The 14,147-nt window shown below is 43.8% G+C and overlaps 1 protein-coding gene across 1 annotated transcript in view; it reads left to right on the top strand.

Moving 5' to 3' along the window:
• The window catches only part of SDK1 (sidekick cell adhesion molecule 1), a 655,892-nt gene that overhangs the window by 625,569 nt on the left and 16,176 nt on the right, over window positions 1-14,147 (top strand). Inside the window, exons 41-43 of the mRNA XM_074965177.1 lie at window positions 480-605; window positions 9,267-9,431; window positions 12,071-12,208. Coding sequence (XP_074821278.1) covers window positions 480-605; window positions 9,267-9,431; window positions 12,071-12,208 — 429 coding nt within the window. The remainder of the gene's footprint in view (window positions 1-479; window positions 606-9,266; window positions 9,432-12,070; window positions 12,209-14,147) is intronic.

The raw sequence follows: 14,147 nt of genomic DNA, 5'->3' as shown, positions 1-14,147 counted from the left end.
TGATACATGATGCTGCAGTTTAACTCATCCTCATGCTCACATCACAGGCATTATAACTACTGGTCGGATGTGTGAATGACGTGGTATTGAATGACTGAAGAGGTAGCATGTCTTTGCTGCTGCTCTCTGAGTTTCCAGGGATGGTGCTGGGGTGACTCTGTAAGCAGGAATACCAGGGATAATATGCAGATGTTTGCAAAGATGTAAGTGGTGAAAGTACAGGGTTTTTTGTTTTGGGGTTTTTTTTGGTCTGCTTAGTTGATGTGGGTACCCCTGTAAAACCCAGCAGCTGATATTTTAATCTGTGGTGCTCGAACCGGGGGAGATTTGGGCCAGCACCCTATTAAACTGGTTTACCCTGTGTATATGTTTGGCTTCTGTGTGTGGTTTTTATGTGCATATTTCTGAAGATGTTACAAAGTATAATGTGATCAACTCTCACACCCCCTGATGTTTGCTATTCTGGTCTCATCCCTTAGGGTCTCCTGGTTCCCCTCAGGAAATTCTGGCTACAAAATCTGCTTCTGGGCTGACTCTGCAGTGGACTGAGGGAGATTCAGGGGACAAACCCACAACTGGCTACATCATAGAGGCACGGTCATCAGGTAGGAGGAACTACTGCTGAGGAAAAAAAAATCCATAAAACGTGGACAGGATTTGGTGGTGGGAACTTGTTCCCTTTAGTCCACACCATAGTCCTAGCCACAGTGTAATAGTTTGGAAGAATTTATTTGTCCATGAAGCAGAGGAATGGGACCTTTTGAAGAAAGATAAGAAAGACACAGCTCTTCTTTTCTAAACGCCCACCACCAAGTGTTTTTGACATAGTTCCTATTTTTGCCTTCTGTAAACATATTGCTATGTTAATGGTCTTATTTCCTCCTGCTTGGAAATAGTCACAGAAAATTGCCATGAGTACTGTGCCATTTTTCCTCATATGTCACCAACAAAGCTGCCAGTTAAGGAACTAATGTTATTCATAATTTAAAATAATGGACATGTATGCAGTCCCTTTAATGCAGAAGGATCCTCAAGCACTTTGCAAACTGTATGTTTGAGGATCACAGCTCCACCACTGAAATACACCTCTTCTGGGCAGAATGCAGCAGCTATCCTGGATCAGTAAGAAAACATGGCTTTTTGCAGTGGACGTACAGAATAACAACATCTCCGATTCATTCTACAGGAGGAATGTGATCAACACAACAAAGTTATTATGTCATGGGATCTTTACTGACTATGGGTACGTCTGCACTTTGAGCTGGGGGGAGACATCCCCATGCTCGCCCTAAAGTTAGAGTGTAGCCACAGCAGCACAACAGGCTAGCCGCCCCAGATATATGCCTAGGGTCTCTGACAGGCACGTATTATCCGTCCCTCTACTCGCACTGATGTGGCTACATTTTGGTTTTAGTGCGCTAACTCAATGAGAGCTCGCGTGGGTATGTCTCCTCAAGCCCCGAATTCCAAGTTTAGACACACCATATAAGGGGTCAAAGCCTCATTTTTGTATCTGCTCTGGCAGATGGCACCTTCAGCAGTGTCATTCTAACTAATGCTGGATGTTAATTCAGACCTGTGTCAGAGAGAGGAGTGCCACCGATGGAATTCCACTAAGGTTTTTCGTTGGCACTCTCCCAGTACTGATTAGCTAAACCATAGGCTGAATTATTGTGATCTTCAGCCCTAGGGATATAGGCTTCCCTCATGAATTCCAAGGTTCCACTGTGATTCCATTACCTTTTCCTATTTTCGAGGACTCAACCTTGATCATGGTTTTCAAATAAAACTAATAAAATGTGCACATTCTTCAAGGATTGGAGTATCCAAGTTTAACAAGGCCTTACGGGGACTGGGTTTGGGCCCTGCTGCTGCCTCAGTTTCCCCTTCTTGGGCTTCCCAATAACTGCACCCAGACTTCTGTGAGTTGAGCAAAAGCTCATCTTGGGTGAGGTGGTTTATTAAAACAATGCAGTTTAAATGTAATATTAAACTAAAACAAATTACCTCCCACCCCCTCCATTGTCTCTTCAGCCCCTTACTGGTCTCACCAGTTCTTTCCACAACCCAGTTCCTGCTGCCTAGCATTTCTTCAAGCCAAGCTTCTTAAAGCTGTTGACCCTCTTAAAGTTTTTGTTCCTGACCCCACTGCAGGTAGCTCCAGCCAGGCCTTCTCCTCTGGCTGTTAGGGAGAGCCTCTTTCCCACTCCTCTCTGACCTTGGTCCCCCCTGAATCCCCGCAACAGCCTCCTTGCAGGTGTATCTCCCCAATTACCCTGGTATCAAGACTTCAAATCCAGCTCTCTCACCTCCCCAAATCACTTGAAGCAAAGGTCAGATTTATCCTAGATTTAGATTTAGCAAAGGTCAGATTTATCCCTGTCAGATTTATCCCAGACTCTGGGCTTCTCTGAAGAGACCTCCCCTAGGTCTTTCTTAGTCCCTATTTTCCCTTTGTCTAAGGGAGCAGACCCACTCTTATAGGAAGCCTCATCCCCAGATTGCCATCATCAGATATTCAGTCACCTGACCCAACTACTGGCCCAAGCCCAAACTCATCAGCTAGGACCAGACAAGGCACAGGTGGGGCTAAGTCAAAAGCCCTTAAAGGGCCCATCCTGTAACACTCAGACAAAACAGTCATTGAAGCTTGTTAGCCAACTTTTACCAGTCCAGACAAATGGCGCTCAATAAAACAAGAGTATTTGAGAGTGAGGCCTACATCCCACTTACCTATCACATACTAACAAGAAAATTTTAAGTTCTGTGCTGAAAAAACAAGCATACGTAAACTATAGGAGATCCATTAGCTTCAACGTTCCTTTAAGATATCCTGGTGAATCCACTGTCAGGTCTTGCTGTAGATGGCTAACCCTGAGCTCTAATGTGTTCCCCTAACACTGTGGAAACAAATTACAAGACTTCAGAAGGAGCATTTCCATGTAAGCAGATAACACTGCAGTGCAATGGCTACACCACAACTCCCTCTCATTGTCATGCGTGGCTCATCATTTAAGTGAATGTTTTACATTCACTGCCTAGGGATTCATAGAACGCTGGCGCTTTGTGCGGAGAGAATGATCCTTCCATGGCAAGCCTGAGCCACATTAACACACATTAACTCTACTGAGCCTGCAAACAAACAGGGGAGAGGTGAGGTCTCTTAGTGCTCCTGCTCTCAGGATCTGATTGTTAAACCATTTAATTTCTCCTCAGATTATTTTAATCCTATTCATGCTGCTGTAGCGTGTGAACTGGCCATTTGTATGCTAGATTCCAGTTATTAGTTCTGGTTGAAGCTGTAGAGAGCATGAAATGTGATCCAAGTGAGGAGAGGGACTAATTGCAATGTTTGTTTATTTCATGCAGGCTTCAGCTTCCTTTAAATATCTCATTCGTCCTCATCTCTGCATGCAGGAATTTGCCATCTGAATTTAGAGCTCAGCAAAAGAAGGGGGCTAATTTCCACTGCCCATGCTGGGCATTTCAGAGAAACATCTTTTTTTAATATAATGCTAAGAAGCTGTTCCTGCCTTCTGGGTTGTTACTGAGCAATGAAACGCAGGTTGGAGAGACTTTTTGGTTTTGTTTTTAAACAGTTGCTGTTTCAGAGAAGAGCAGTTGACATGTGCCTTTCACATACAAAGCAAGAAAGGGGAAGTCTCCATCTTTCTGTGACCAAGAACAGAAGCATCTCATAGGCAAATAAAAAGCTTTAGCATGATGTCAATATTTAAACACTGTACCATTATCTTAGGGCTTTGGATCTCAGGTGTCATCTATTATAGGCCTCATTACCCAAAACATTAACTGCTGTATCATCTCATTTATCCTGCTGTAGATCTTTGCCAGAGCTGCCTTCCACCAGGGAAGGAGGGGGCTTAGTGTAATAAATGCTGGCCTCTGCTCTGAGTTGCCGCTTTGTCAGGTTGTTCTTTGCACTGCTCTGTTTCAAGAGGCCCTTCTGTCCTGCTGCCTTTTTCTTTTTATATACACAGGTAAGGGTATTTATCCTGCCTCTCTGCTATTCCCCTGGATCTATGTCAGGTGACCAGCCTGCCTACCTCCTCCACATCTAGCATATAATTCAGACACTGGCACAGAACAGACAAAGCAACATTTTTTCAGAGATTTCAGGGCAAGTGGGAGAATTTTCAGAAAAACAGAGGTCTCTCCCCTCCTGCCTCCATCCTGTGGTAGGAGAAATAGATTCCAGCTCAGTTCCTCCTGCGTTACAGTAAATTCCACTGAGAAGTCTCTGGCGCACTCACAGTAAATATCACCTAGGCCACGTGTGTAATGTGTATCAGATCATGCCCTCTGCTTTTATGTGCAGAGAACAGGTAGAGAATGGCAAACCTGACCAAATGGCCCTAATTTTACCACAGGGAAGAGTTAAGTGGCTTTATCTGCATTCTGCGACACTGTGGCATCCCGTGTGCTTCCCCTCCATGTGGCTGGAGACTTGTGGCTAGTGAGGAGAGGGGTGTAGTCTGGGGAGCACCATTTTGCACAGAGTTGTCCCCCTCCAAGCCCACAGCTTTCCTCATGGATGATGTTGCAGACTCCGAGCCCCCTGCTACTGGCCTCCCAAAAGGTTCCTGAGGGATCCATGCTGCCATGGATATGTGGAGGGAATGGTACAGAGGCATTGTGCCTTAATGCCTATGTTGGCCTGCTGCAGATGCTCTGAGATCTGTGGGATTTCCTTGCAGATCATAGGATATCTCCAGGGTAGGCAGGCCATGGATCTGCCTGCTTTGTGGGACAGACGCCCAATGCCCAGGACAGGATGATGCAAAGTTTCCTGGTGCTGACCTGGTTTTTCCCTGTAGGAGGGCATGGCTTAACCCTATAGTAGGAAAATGCTTTTAAACATGCTTTCAGTTATTGTGGTTTCTAATATAGGCCAAATAAGCCCCCAATTGCCATGAAGCCCATATTTAGAATATAGACAAATCAGGCAAATATTGTATCTTGTCCTCAAAATTGCTCTTCCCAGAGGGCAGACATTTTCGGGAAGAACCGTTCCACTCAGCGTGGGGGTTTTCCCTCCCCTAAATGGCTGAGGCATTTTGTTTCCCGGAACCCTGTGGACTGATCTCTCTCTAGCTCGTCTCTGGTCTCTTGAGAAATGTTTCTTTTTTTTTCTTTTTTCTTTTTTTTTTTTCATTTTCTATTTATTTTTAAGCAAATAAGTAAATTCCTTGTTTAACATGGACACAAACCAGCAAAATTCAGTAAATTCAAAGTGAAGGATGCAGCTGCATCTCTGGCTCCTGCCATGGGGCCTTTCATTTGCTCCTGCTTCCGAACTGCGTGCAGTGATGGTTTGTCAGCCTTCACTTTCCATTCTTCTCCTTTTGTTAGTTGGCATCATAACCCAAACCTTTCCCTTTACTCAAGAAATTAACATTTTAATCTTGTCATTTGTGGGATGAACACTGATCAAGTACAGGAGGCCCTAATGATCAGTAGCTTCTATTCTTGTAAATCTCCTGATGTCTGATTACTAGTAAGTTTTATAACACAGCTTTCCGGTTACACAAAGAGAGAAAAGCTAGAGTTTCAGAAATGAATAATTGACAGGTTTCCATCTAGCCCAGCTCCAGCATGCCAGTCATTTGTCACCTAGCCTGTCTTATAAGAACCAGAAGCCTCTGTTACTGACTGACAGTTTTATGCAGCATAGAGACCCTGATTAATTGTCCATGATATCAAGCTTTTGTGTTGGTGTGGCGTCTGTTTGAACACCTGCAGTGCACAACACTGCTCACCATTTCAGAGGAATAAACTGTGTGCGTAGCCGAGGCTCAACATGACGATAGGTAGGAGGGATTAGTGTCTTTTAGAGCAATTAGAGCCTTCTCGCCACACACATGCGATTGCCTCTCAACGCTGATGGAGAAATCGAAGCTGGAAGATAGAGATCAGATTCTTGTGTCGGCAGGAAATGAGGCTGGGCCTTGATGCTCTGTAGCATTTATAAAAACAGGAAGCAAAAGAAGATTGATTTTTCAAAGGAACTCTCCTTTTGGTGTCATATATTTACCCCTCCTATCAGATTCCACGTACACAATGAAAGGTAATAAGAATTGAAGGAATGGACAGATGTTATTGAGGCAAAAGCAATTGAGAGTAATATGACTGCATCCCCATCACCAGCTGTGCTGAATCTCACAGTACGTTAAACAGGAATTGAGTGGGACTGGCTAGCCTTGCATCTGTTTTGGGGGTGTTAGTCAGTGGTGCAAACTTTGCTTCTCTTGTTGGTTTCTCTGCACTGATACACTGTTGAGCTATTAGTTTTTGGCATGCAAATCCTTCCTTACCATGACCTGTGTGGGAAATATTGTGTACAGTATGCTAATGATTTTCCACTTAATACAGAAGCCAATCTGCCCCCTCCACCCCCCACTTAGGTATCTCATTAATGAATTCTCTCTCCCATGAGCTGCTGACATTTATAGCAAATGTGTTTTGGGGAAGAGGGAAAGTTAAATGCAATGAGGGATTTCATAACTACATGCAGCGACACCGGATAGCAAAGTTTGCCGTCAAAATAAGCAGTCTTTTTAACCCGACTGTGCTGTCCATCTACAGGCAGACCCAAGTATTCCTGTCAGGACTGGGACAAAGTCTTGTTGGCCAGGTCTTAGTCTTGAAAACCCAAAGGACTGGATTGTGTCTGGTGTGTGCATGTGTTGTGCATTGCAGAGAGAACAAGGAGCCTTCCTCCACTTTCCTGCCTGCAGTGCATGGGTTAGCCCCAACTGCAGTCCTTCCTAGCGTTGTGCAGCTCTGCGTGGGCTGGTTTCCTATAGGGCACAATCTGGCCCAAACCAAGGGTAGTTTGAATCCGGGTTCTCTTTCTTACAGGTCCCCAAAGTTTGGAATGGGGGATGTGAGGTAAATGGCTCCATTTTGGCCCAGCTTCAGGAGGCAGTCCCCTTAGGATTGGAGCAGAATGTGAGCCAAAAGTGGAGGCGGTCAGAGCAACTGGAATTTCTCTGATACGGCAGTTCTCTGAAGAAATGCCCACCAGCAAACTTCCATGGATAACCTGATATAAACTTGCATCTGAAGGGTTTTTTACCCACGAAAGCTTATGCCCAAATAATTCTGTTAGTCTTTAAGGTGCCACCGGACTCCTTGTTGTTTTTGTGGATACAGACTAAAACAGCGACCCCCGGTACCTGATATAAACTACAGCTGTGTCCTCTCTCTGCCACCCTCCCCAGCATGGGCCCGGGGCAGGGCAGAGGCAGAAATGCCACCATCAGTCCTCAGCGGGTAATTTCCCCTTGGATGCAGGCTGCACTCTGAGGTTGACTTTCCAGCTCCCTGCAGCAGCTCTGCTGAATTTAGCACGCTGTCTATACAAATAATTTCATGGACTATTTTAAGAACAACAGCAAGAGAGTGGTAGGTTTGTTTCTGTTGAAATTAGTGTTGGAAAAATCGTTATTTATGCTGTTATTTTTTTCCGCCATCTAAGCAATTTGCGGTGCTAATGAATTGCTTTTAAAGCAGATCACAGTGGGCTGAAATTCTGTATCAGTATTTGCAAATGTGTTTATGAAAACTCATTCAGTTCTAGAAATTATGACAATATTTTATAGAATCAGATGCAGGATCTAGTGTCAGTGATTGCAGCAAACACTCTTTGAAAATGTATCCACACTCCACCCACTTCAAGTAAAAAACATTCCAACCATTTTTTATTACATTGTTAGCTTTGCATGGTGAAAATAATCTAGCTTTATACTGCCCTACATATGGGAAGTCAATATTTTATCTTCTGTTTTACACACATTGTAAAAAAAGTAATTCATAACAATGGTACATTATGATAACTTCATTAAACTCTGAAAATGCTGGTGAATAATGTATTGGTCTGAATTTTAAACATGACAGAAAAATTGCCTATTCGTTAGTATTTCTCAAATGTGGACAGAATAATAAAATTTTCAGCCTCCTTGTTCAGTCCACTTGGGACTGCCAATCATCTTGATCAGAACAGGTGCAGTGTGGGGGACATGCAGCGCATTACAAATTAGTATTTACTTATGGCAAAATTAAAACATTCACATGGAAGTGCACCTACAGCATAAATCATTCAGTTCTGCCCATTGTTTTCTGTTGCAAAGGAATAGGCTAAGGGCCAAATTCTGCTTTCACTTACACTGGTGTAATTCTGGAATAACTACAATGACTTCAATGGACTTGTGAAATCTAGAGTAAGTGAGAACAGATTCTGCTCCTGACATTGCAGCATCGGAACATGACACCAATGATAATGCTGCTGGCTTTTACTTTACTATTATACTGGTGGCACCTCTAGTCAGAAGGAATCATGGATGTGGTAGATTCTCAGTGCAGAGGGCTTTCTTTCAGTGCAGGTATCTCATACATTGTATTTGTGCAGACTTTGTCTTTCTATTTTTATATTGTCATTAGGACATACTGGGGGGGTAATGGAAATTAATTACCAAAAATGTTAAAATAGAATTAATAGTCATTGGGCCAGGTCCTGGAAGCCATGCCAGTTTACATCAGCTGAGGATCTGGCCCATTGACCTCAGCGCTGCAGCTTGAATGCTCCTGTAGCAATAAGCACTACTCCCCAACACACAAATGGTGCCTATATTTCATCAGTGGGAAGTCAATGGAAGCGGTAGGTTTGCCGGTCATCTCTGGAAAATAGGCCACTTAGCCTGATGTTAGGGTCCAAAATTCAAAATTGTTGGCCAGAGTTTTTAATCACAGTTGTAATTTTTTATCCTAACACTGGCAGTAACCATCTTGTTGAAAATGACCTCTTTTCATTGTGCTTCAAGTAGATATGAGAATATGACTTAAGTAATAGGAAAACAATGCGATACACGCTCTGGATGGTTATCAATATAAATATTAGTATGGCTATTGAATATCTAGATTATCTAATTGTGCACATCTGGGGTATAGAACAGAGAGGATTTCGTCACACTCCAAGTTCTATCTGTAAGTTTCACCCATGTGAAGGTTTCACGTTTGGATCCTGACATAATGTAAAAGTAATCACAACCTAGAATGACTGTGGCTCAATAGCCTACCACATTGGTTTGATTTATTTGCTGTGTTGGACAGCAGTAGTTCAGGTATGCACGGAAATTGCCTCGTGTTGAAACACATGATTAATAGCAACTCATTTCCACAGAGCAGGAGAAAGAGTGTCCAGTAATAATGCTAATGATGCTCTTTTTTTGTGTGTGCTGTTTTCCTAGATGAAGGACTGTGGGATACGTTTGTGAAGGATATCCCCCGCAGTGCTACCTCCTACACAGTCGGTCTGGACAAGCTAAAACAGGGGGTCAGCTATGAATTCCGAGTGGTTGCAGTAAATGAGTTTGGCTATGGAGAACCAAGCATCCCATCTGCATCAGTATCAGGTAATCGTGCATTCTGTATTATACTTTCTCCACTAGGCTTCCTTTGTGGGGAAAGAGGAGAGAGAAAACCAGAGCCAACGGTTAAAATAAAGCACTGAGGCCCTTCTTAAAAACTGTGCTACTTTCCTTTATGCCATGAAACCCCATTGAAATCACGTTAAAACCAGTATGGTGCAATGATGAATCAGATGCTGATTTTACAGTGGGCCTTTCTCTCAAGGGAAACCATTTTGTAGGAAAACAGGTGCCTACCACTTTAATATTTGCTGAAGAAACTCCCCCAGGAGTCCGCATGTAAATTAGCATGTATTGCAACATGACTATACAGTTTGTGATTTGTTATCTTTTTCCCCCTCCTCAATTCCATTTCTGTTTCTTCTCTTCACCTGGGTCCATTCCCTCCCCAGTCTCCTGGAGTAGATAATTTCTATATTATTTTTGTATATATCGCTCTCAGAAATGTGCTAGGTGAAATTTACTGGCAGAGTAAACTGTATCCTTCCGCTGGCAATTCAAATTCTCTAAGGGCCCTACCCAAAACGCACTGACCTCAATGGAAAGACTTCCATCACAACATCACACCCTAAGTCTGTACGGGTTGGATTGTTGATGTTCTTCACACACCTTCCTGCCAGCTCTGTTGTGGTTATCCCCAGTGTGTAGAGATGTGGCCTGAACACCCTTCAGAAATCTCTTTGAACTCAGAGTTCAAGACTTGCCAGAAGGAGAGTGATGGGACTTTGTGAGGTAAACTAGGCTGATGCTTGCTATGTTCCATTGGTATCCCCGCAGCTGGAGTTTGGTGGCCTGTTGCAGAAGCAGGAGAAGCGGCCCTGGTTAAGGCCTTGCACAGGTGTCTCCTTACCCTTGCTTCCTCCTTCCAAGTTGCTTTTAGGCAAACTGTTAAAACGGCTTTGTGATTCAAAATTCTGGAGCTTCCTGGGGGCCTGGCAGTGCCAGTATCTGAAGCAGGACTTATCTCTTTGCTCCTGGTGTAAAGAACACAAATATCCCACAACAGCTGCACAGCAGAAAGGGGAAATAAATGATACTATCGCTGTTGCTGTTGTGTTCATTCCCTTCTTTGTCCCTGGGTAACTAACCACTTAGCCCCTATGAACTACCTCTGGATTTCCGCGTGAACTGTCTCATTGCATTCCTCTCCAAGCACAAGGGAGAAGGGGAACCCACTTCACATATTAGCATGTTTCTCCATTCTGTCGTTTCACACAAAATCTAAAGGGATGTTGTGTAGTTGGAATCATGTCAGTCCCGCTATCCTCTCTTCCCATTAGTAGTTGTTTCCTCTAAGGAGCTCATAGAGTTTCCCGTTCGTATGTTCTCCACTTGAGCAGAACAATTTAATTCACTTCCTTTTGATGCTCTAAAGTTTATCTCAAATTGCAGCATGAAAGAAAGAAGTTTCTACTGAGACTCACAGGCTTAAAAGCTGTAAAGCATTACAGGCTAGTCAGCCTCGCTGGCACAGCTGGATGGTCCATTCAGCCCCCAGCCTGGCCTGTACCACTTGTCTTTTTGGCTTTTTTGGTCCGTGCTGGCCTCCCAGCAGAGGGGAGATGGCAACCGCTTTTCACTGCTACAGAATTCCCAGTGCCCTGGGATGAATCAGGCCCCCCACATCATAAGGCTCATAACACGGCTGAGTTTAGATCCAGGGAATCTGGGCAGTAAAGTGCTCTTCAGAGCCGTAAGAAAGCTAGGAGAGTGTGTGTGGAGGGGGGCTGCTGGCGCCCCCTGCTGCAGGGAGCCGAAGTTCACCACTGGGGGCAGCTGCGACTCCACCATGGGCAGCTCAGTGGTCTGGGTTCAGCTAGGGCTTTGGTCCCAAGTGAAATAGGTTTCCTGGAATCAGCCATTCGAGCAGGTATTTCTCTGTCTCGCTAACTACAATGTAGTTATGCACAATTGATAATCTATGCCCTAGTGGGAATGCTGAGATGCCCTGAAAAAGGGGATGACTGGAAAGGAATAATAATAATTAATAATAGTTACCATTTTTAACCAAGGATCTCAAAGCACTTTATAAAGAAGAGTAAATGTCATTTACCTATTTTGCAGTTGGGGAAACTGAGGCATGGGTGGAGTTAAGATGGGCCACATCAAATCTGTGGATAGGAATAGAACCCAACTCTCTGAATAGCCAGGGTGCTGCTGGTCAGGATGGTTTAAACTGACAGCAGGTGAGGGATAGAGCTAGAATAGCAGGGATGTTGAGAGTTTGGGTTGAGGCACATTGGCACTGGAGAGTGCTTGGACATTACCCACAGGCACCAACTGTATCTCTTGCGAGCGCTGTTGGGTGATGTTCTGGGAAGGCCCAGTCCTCCAAGTGAAGTGACATTTGAGGTGAGTCAGCAGGGCTCTTTTTGGATCCAGGACTGGAGTATCAGAGGCCAGGAAGACCTGAGCACTTTGGAATTGCTATGGGGGAGAAATAGGCACAGGACCTTCCTCTGGCACTAATCCAGCCTCTTAGCCCCATCCTTTCCTGAGAACTAACAGGGGTACAGATTTCAATGGGGAAAAGGTAGGGAGATGTTAGTGGGGCTTAGGGGAGGAATGTGTAGGAATTGTTATTAGGTGGAAGGGTCCTAAACCTTTGTTTATTCTCTCTGTAGCCCAAGTGGAAACCCCTTTCTACGAAGAGTGGTGGTTCCTGCTAGTGATGGCTCTGTCTAGTCTCATCCTCATCCTGTTAGTGGTGTTTGCGTTGGTCCTGCATGGCCAGAGCAAGAAATACAAGAACTGCAGCACAGGTGAGATAGTGGCTCCATTTCACTTCCAGTCCCTCCCATGCCACTGACATTCTTTTTCCATTTGAACCAGTGACTCCGGCAGCGTGAAATCTCTCGCTCTCTGTGTTTCTTTGGAGCAACCAATCAGGTCTCCGTGATCTCTAATCTGGGAGAAATGGCTTGTGCTTTTCCATGGGTACACCCCATATAAATATTTGGTGGAGGGATGTATTTACAAAGCACGGATGGTGCTGGGAGTAGATAATATCCCATCGATGATAAATGGTGTATGTGGGTACCCCATGTCTCACCTCTGTTCGTTAGTGCTATAGTTGTCATGGCAGTGAGGTCTAATGGCTGACCTGAATTGGACTTTAAGGCACTATAATATAATCTGAGCCCCAGGCCTCTTAATTTGCCTTTAGGAGTGATTTTTTGACAGTCACCTCTCTCACAGAAAACAGGACCAGCTGGTCCATCACTAGGAATGTTTAAATATTCCCCTTTCAAATCCCAGATCTCTGGCTGTGGAGCTTTTAAAATCATTTTTGCCTTTCCCCCCTTTAGTAACCTGAGTTCTGGCAATGTTGTTAGTGTGCATGTTTCTCCAAAATCCAGGAGACAACTACGTTAATTCTCAGGTGCTAATCAGACTAATCAACAGGAGCAGGCAGCAGAAGTCCCAGCTCTCCTGATGCTGAGGGGTTAATCGAATAAAGGGATATGGAAGGAACCTCCCACTTCCCCTGGCAGCATTCAGTGGTTCAGCCCAAAGGAAAGATTTATTTTTTCTGTATAAATTCACTTCTAACAAGTGTTAGTAAATCAAATTTTATCCCCATGGGATTTAAAATGTATGAATGCCATGGCATTTTACAAAGCTGATACTAGTACAGATTCCTATGCACGGCACATAGAAAATCTCTCATCTTCCTACTTGTGCTCTACATTTGGAGGACAGACATGAAAAGACAGTTCTGATCTGCACCTTCTGATATCCATGTTCACACTGAGCCTTAATGTAACATTGTGATTGAAGCTGAGGATAAAATACCTGTCTACAGCAGTCTGGCAATATGACACCAGCCTTTCTGCCCAAGACACCAGCAGAGCTCAGACCTGTGGAATTACACACTATGAGCACAGGAAAAAATCTCTTGCCATGTCTTCCTCTCTTCTTCCCCCCTACCCCCCGTCTTTTGTCTTTGTTCTTTACTTCCATCAAGAGCTCTTTAATGACCTAAAAATCAAAAAGGAATCATACAAAAAGTGGGAACGTGGACAAATTGCTAAGGAGGAGAGCAGAAGAATAGCACAAGCATGTATGGACAAAATGAGAAAGGCTAAGACCCAAAATGAGTTACAACTAGAAAAGGACATAAAAGGGAATAAGAAAAGGTCTTTAATACATTAGGAGCTAGAAAAAGATGAAGGAAAGCATAGGTCCTCTACTTAGCAGGGAAGTAGAGCTAATAACTGATGACATCAAGAAGGCTGAGGTGGTTAATACCTATTTTGCTTCAGTCCTCACTGAAAAGGTTAATGGTGACCAAATACTCAATACAATTAATATTAACAACAAGGGGGAAGGAACCAAAGCCAAAGTAGGGAAAGAAAAGATTAATGAACATTTAGATAAGTTAGATGTATTAAAGTCAACAGGGCCTGATAAAATTCATCCTAGAGTACTTAAAGAACTAGCTGAAGCTATCGCTGATCTTTGAGAACTCATGGAATATGGATGAGGTTCCAGAGGACTGGAACTTAGTACCTATCTTTAAAACGGGGACCAAAGAGGACCCTGGGAATTATAGACCACTCAGCCTAACCTAGATACCTGGAAAGATAGTGGAACAAATTACTAAACAATCCATTTGTTAGTACCTAGAGGATAATAGGGTTATCAGGAATAGTCAGAATGGAATTATCAAGAACAAATCATGCCAAACAGACCTAATTT

This window comes from Natator depressus, chromosome 10 (genome assembly GCF_965152275.1).
Source record: "Natator depressus isolate rNatDep1 chromosome 10, rNatDep2.hap1, whole genome shotgun sequence".
Lineage (NCBI taxonomy): Eukaryota > Metazoa > Chordata > Testudines > Cheloniidae > Natator > Natator depressus.
The sequence above is the reverse complement of the archived record's forward strand: the minus strand, read 5'-3'. Positions and strand labels throughout refer to the sequence as shown.